Genomic DNA, 5,396 nt, shown 5'->3' on the forward strand with positions numbered 1-5,396 from the left:
GTTGATGTTATCAAATCATTCTTATTTCATTTGTTATTATTTAATGAATATAAATAATTTTAATATAATAAATATAATAAATGAAATAGAAATAAATAATTAAATATGATAAAATATGAAATAATCAAACACAAATATTAATGATATAACAATAATATAATATAATACACATATCAAATATAAATTAAATAACAAATAACTACATTCAATTAACATATCATTATTTATTTTATAATAATATTTCTACTTCTTCTTTTTATGATTTATCTATTTCTTATTATTTCTTATTATTTTTTTATCTTTCTTATAAACATTGAAATAATATGATATTTATTTATCATCTCATTCATTATGAAGAAGAAATACAATATTAATATTAATATAGAATTATCATTCTTTATATTAACACACATTTATTTTAATATGAATAATTATGATTTTATATCATCAAAATTATTATCAACACACAAACAACACAATATCATCATTTACTTATTCTATTACTTTTCGTAATAATACAATAAATATTTAATAAGAAAATTAATAAATAATAAGAATAAGAAATAAATAAACATAATAATAAAATAATAAATAATAAAATAACAATACTAATATATTCAAATTATTCTTTATTTTAATAATTCAACAATAATTTATTCTCATTAACAATTCAATAATCAACATTATTTTCATTTATTTATTATTTCATATTCAAATCATTTATTTTATTTTAAATTCAAATAAATACTATTATTAACATTCATTCATCATATTAATATAATAAACATACACAATAAATTATAATAAATAATGAATAATGAATAATAAATAAAATAATGAAAGCAAATAAAGTAATGAATAATTGAAACAACATTTTGAATAAAACATATACTATAATAATAATATAAATAAACTATATAAATAAACTATATAATAAGAATGAACTGAGAAAAAAAAATAAAGAAGAAATGAACAAAGAACTGACTGAGATTAATGAATGGAATAATGGAACAAAATTATTTACTGATAATGTGACATTGAAAGATGTAATTACAAAGTATTTCCAACCAGAATTAGAAAAGCCTTTTCAAGAGAAGAAAGAATTATATGGGTCATTAATTGTAGAGAATCAAACAGATGTACACCAACTTCTAAAACAACTAGCAACACAACAAATCAATACAAATAGTCGACAAAGTGAAATAGAAAGTTCAATCGAAACATCAATGAGTTTTATTAAAGAAGAAATAAACAAATACCACAACCAAATAGAGAAGTTGTATGAACTAAACATCATCACAGAAAATGAATATACAGAATATTGCACATATCTGAAAAGAATGGAAGAAATGAATAATGAGCAGAATGAGAATATCAAGAAACTAACAAAAAGAGAAGTTGATGATAAGAAATAAACAGAAAAATGATGTATTACAACAATGAACAAAAAAGAGATAAATAATAAATTATTGAAATTTAAAACAAAGAAATATAAAATGAATTGATATTTTCATATAAATAACTCTAAAATAAATTGATAAATATAAATAATATATAAATATGATAATGATAAATAATCATGATTATTTAATTCATTAATAAATAATATTCAATCATTAAAATAAAATATTAATATGATAATAAACAAAATAATAAATAAACAAAATAAATATCAAAACAAGATATAAATATTCACAAATATAATAATTATTCAAATATTCATTATTAATTTGATTGATTTATTCATTTCTATTATAAAATAAAAATAAAATGATTAAAATGAAATAAATAATAAAATAAATAATAAAATAGATAATGAATAATAAATATATCAAATAATATGATTATAATCAAATCTGAATATAAACATAATGATTAATATTAACATATCAATATTTAATAACAATAATAACAAATATTTTATAATATAAAATGATAATGAAAATATAAAATAAACATATAATGAATAAAATAAATAATATATAATAACATTAATCATTTAAAATAATTATTTCATTTAATATGTTATTTCAAATAATTATTTATTTCAATATCATAATATTGATAAATACATTCTCATTTCATATAAAATCATTATTATAATATTAAAATTAAATTAAACAATAATATAAAATGAATATTTTATATATTTATTATATTTATTATGTATATTTATTATTTTATATAAATATTCATCATTCATACATTAAATATCAATCATTAATATTCAAATATTATAATAAATAAAATAAAACAATTATAATAAATAATCAACAAGATATTATTTCAAATTCATTTTAATTGAATTTTCTAATGTTATGATATTTAAATATTCAATTTGTTTAACATATTGATTATCATTTATATTTTGTATTCTATATCATTGATTCAATTTGTGAACATTATGTTTTGATTTAAATTTATTCTGATATTTGATTTATATATTCATTATTCTTATTCTTTTTATCATCTTCATTTATTTTCATTTCATTTTGTATTATGATTTGTTTTTTTAAATATTCAATAACATCTCTTTCAGTATTTTATTTTAATTTATTATTTATTCTTTAATTTTCATTTGATGATGTTTTAGATTTATTACAAAGATTTATCATTTGTTGTGTATTTATTTTATTTCATATATATATTATTATTTATTATTATTGTTTTTGATTATGTTATATCATCATTGAATATTCTTTATTGTATCTATTTAATAATAAAATGTATTGATATTCATTGAATATGATAATATGAATTGATTCAAGAATGATTGAATTATATTTAATGTTAATTTTAATACTTTCTCAATTTGTATTACAAAATGTTTTGAATATATCAAATGAGATTGTTTTAAATTTATAATCATTATATAATTGAATTCATATTTATTAAATTAATCAAATGTATTGAATATGATTTCATCTCAATGATATTCTATTTTTATTCATTTTAATACATCTCAATTAATTTTTATTTTTGTTTTATTAACAATAAATATTATTGATACTCTATTTTCTCTTCTTTATAATGATTTCTTATTTATTACTGTTTTATTTTACTTCTATCATTTCTTCTATCATTTAATTTATTTGAATATGTATTTCCTTTCTTCTTATTATCTCATCAAAATGTTCTTGTTTCATTTTCTTCTTGAATGTTGTACAATTTGTTAATTATCTTTATTAACTCATTGTATTATTCTTGTTGTTTCTAATTAATCTGGATATTCACATGTTTTTTGTTATAGTTGATTACATGAAATTCTGATTGATTTATTAAACATTCATTATTTTCATATTTCTAATGTTTCTTAAGATAATTCTGTATGTTCTATTATGAACAATCAATATCATATAATCTTGAAATATAACTAAAATTAATATATAATTTCTTCATTTGTATTTTTGTTTCTTTGTTTTTGTTGAATTGGAAAATACAATCAAATTAGATAACATGAGGATGTGAATGTGAGTTTTTAATAGATTATTTCTCATTCACTCATTCACCAATATAATTTCTTTCAATATCAAAACTTTCTTATTATTTATTTTGTTTCTTTAAAATAATAACTTCATTATTTCAATTTATATGTTTTTTTCACATTGAATTTAAAATATCTATGTTGTTTTAACATTACATGTTGTTATTGACTTTTGTCAATATTTTATTTCATCACCAAATTGTTAAAGAGACATTTATTATTAAAATATTTGAATTATTTAGATTATAATAAAATATAATCAAATATAATATGTTTATAGTACAATCATCATTCACATTTCATTCATATTTATGTATACAATTATGAAAATGAGTTATAATTTAGAATATGCTGATTGTTTCAATTTATTTAGAATGAAATAAAATGAATGATAGAAATTAAAATGATGAAGTGAATATAACATAAAATAGTAATTAAAGAGTTATATAATATAAATTAGAAAGATGATATGAAAATACATCAAATCAAATAATATATAACATATTAGAATATGTTTGATTAAATATTAAACATTAATAAAAGAAAACAATATAATTATATTAATAAATGAATGATAAATTAAATTACTATAAAATGAATGAAATAATATAAAACGGCTACGAAAAAAGGAAATAAGAGAAAAAGGAAGAGAAATGATGAAAAAGAAGGACATGAAAGAAAAAAAAGTGAAATTAAGAAGTAGAAGAAGATGAAAAGAATAAAAGTAGAATGTTGAGATTATAAAATGAAAGAAGATAAAAAAGAATAATTCAAAATGAGAAAATAAATGATGGAAATAAAGATGAAATAATGGATGTATTTTTTATTACAGAAATTAGAAATATGAAATAAAAAAGCGTTTAATTTATTGATACAAATTATTTAACTTTATTTTATTTATGCAATTTATTTTATTCATTTTTATTTTTATAATTTTTATTTATATATATTATTTATTCTCTTTTTTTTCTTTTTAGTATATTGATTATTTTAATTTATTATTTATTATTCTTTTATTTATTTTTCTCTATTCTTTTATTTGTTCATTTTTATTATATTTATGAAATATTTCAATATTATAAAATAATTTTATTGTTTAATTATTTAAATGATTTATATTAAAATGAATTTATTTTATATTTTATTGTTTTCTTTTATCTTTATTTTATATTTTAATAATTTCTTTAATATTATCATTTTATATTATTATTATCTTTATTCTTTCATATTTTTATTATTTATCATTATTATTATGTTTTCATTTCTTATTTTATTTTAATTTATTATTATATTATTTATATTTCTTTTCTTTGTTATTATTCTTCTTTATTCTTATTATTTCTTTATTTCTTATTTTTCTATTTTATTTATTTTCATTTGATTCTTATTTTCATTTCTTGTTTTGATTATTTTGATTTGATTTAAATTTTTATTATTATTATATTTTTGATTATTCTTATTTATTTATCATTTATTTATTATTTGTTTTTATTATTATCATTTGATTTATATTTATTATTTATTTCTTTTATTATCTTTCTTTATTCTTTATTCTTTATATTATATTCTTATTTCTTATTATTTATTTTTGATTTTAAATGATTGTTTCAATATTCATCATTTTATTTATATCTATTATCTTAATCTTATATCATTAAATTCTATCATTAAATATTGAATAATCAATGTGATATAACAAATAATTTAATTAATATATCATTATAAAATGAAATGATTAATAAATGATTTCATAATGAATATTAAATTCATGAAATATTGAATAATATAATACAAAATGATAAATAAAAATAAAAATGATAATAATAAATAAATAATAATACAAAATATAAATAATAATAAATATAAAAATGATATAATACAAATATAATAATCAAATCAATATATAAATAAA

At 14.7% G+C, this 5,396-nt stretch overlaps 1 protein-coding gene across 1 annotated transcript, besides 30 other annotated features; it reads left to right on the forward strand.

Annotated features, from left to right (window-relative positions):
* Positions 1-46: 46 nt before the first annotated feature.
* Positions 47-183: a microsatellite.
* A 36-nt stretch (positions 184-219) lies between these two features.
* Positions 220-338: a sequence feature (AT_rich).
* A 28-nt stretch (positions 339-366) lies between these two features.
* Positions 367-460: a sequence feature (AT_rich).
* A 69-nt stretch (positions 461-529) lies between these two features.
* Positions 530-614: a microsatellite.
* A 68-nt stretch (positions 615-682) lies between these two features.
* Positions 683-757: a sequence feature (AT_rich).
* A 38-nt stretch (positions 758-795) lies between these two features.
* Positions 796-973: a microsatellite.
* Positions 939-1,415, forward strand: EDI_142280 (uncharacterized protein; the record flags this gene model as incomplete). Its single annotated transcript, XM_001739966.1, has 1 exon — positions 939-1,415. A coding segment is annotated over one exon (477 nt), but the record flags the coding sequence as incomplete, so codon positions are not given.
* Positions 1,416-1,454: 39 nt separating this feature from the next.
* Positions 1,455-1,498: a sequence feature (AT_rich).
* A 16-nt stretch (positions 1,499-1,514) lies between these two features.
* Positions 1,515-1,691: a microsatellite.
* Positions 1,692-1,696: 5 nt separating this feature from the next.
* Positions 1,697-1,732: a sequence feature (AT_rich).
* Positions 1,733-1,754: 22 nt separating this feature from the next.
* Positions 1,755-1,811: a microsatellite.
* An 8-nt stretch (positions 1,812-1,819) lies between these two features.
* Positions 1,820-2,008: a microsatellite.
* Positions 2,009-2,015: 7 nt separating this feature from the next.
* Positions 2,016-2,071: a sequence feature (AT_rich).
* Positions 2,072-2,076: 5 nt separating this feature from the next.
* Positions 2,077-2,186: a microsatellite.
* A 33-nt stretch (positions 2,187-2,219) lies between these two features.
* Positions 2,220-2,370: a sequence feature (AT_rich).
* A 43-nt stretch (positions 2,371-2,413) lies between these two features.
* Positions 2,414-2,580: a microsatellite.
* Positions 2,476-2,670: a microsatellite.
* Positions 2,627-2,737: a microsatellite.
* Positions 2,738-2,851: 114 nt separating this feature from the next.
* Positions 2,852-2,901: a sequence feature (AT_rich).
* Positions 2,902-2,933: 32 nt separating this feature from the next.
* Positions 2,934-3,094: a microsatellite.
* A 271-nt stretch (positions 3,095-3,365) lies between these two features.
* Positions 3,366-3,393: a sequence feature (AT_rich).
* Positions 3,394-3,696: 303 nt separating this feature from the next.
* Positions 3,697-3,756: a sequence feature (AT_rich).
* Positions 3,757-3,854: 98 nt separating this feature from the next.
* Positions 3,855-4,039: a microsatellite.
* A 34-nt stretch (positions 4,040-4,073) lies between these two features.
* Positions 4,074-4,253: a microsatellite.
* A 123-nt stretch (positions 4,254-4,376) lies between these two features.
* Positions 4,377-4,546: a microsatellite.
* Positions 4,547-4,557: 11 nt separating this feature from the next.
* Positions 4,558-4,704: a microsatellite.
* Positions 4,613-4,706: a microsatellite.
* A 4-nt stretch (positions 4,707-4,710) lies between these two features.
* Positions 4,711-4,888: a microsatellite.
* A 21-nt stretch (positions 4,889-4,909) lies between these two features.
* Positions 4,910-5,081: a microsatellite.
* A 22-nt stretch (positions 5,082-5,103) lies between these two features.
* Positions 5,104-5,275: a sequence feature (AT_rich).
* A 1-nt stretch (position 5,276) lies between these two features.
* Positions 5,277-5,354: a microsatellite.
* The last annotated feature ends 42 nt before the right edge of the window (positions 5,355-5,396 follow it).

Source organism: Entamoeba dispar, genomic scaffold, assembly GCF_000209125.1.
Source record: "Entamoeba dispar SAW760 scf_1105229462619 genomic scaffold, whole genome shotgun sequence".
Classification (NCBI taxonomy): Eukaryota; Evosea; order Mastigamoebida; family Endamoebidae; genus Entamoeba; species Entamoeba dispar.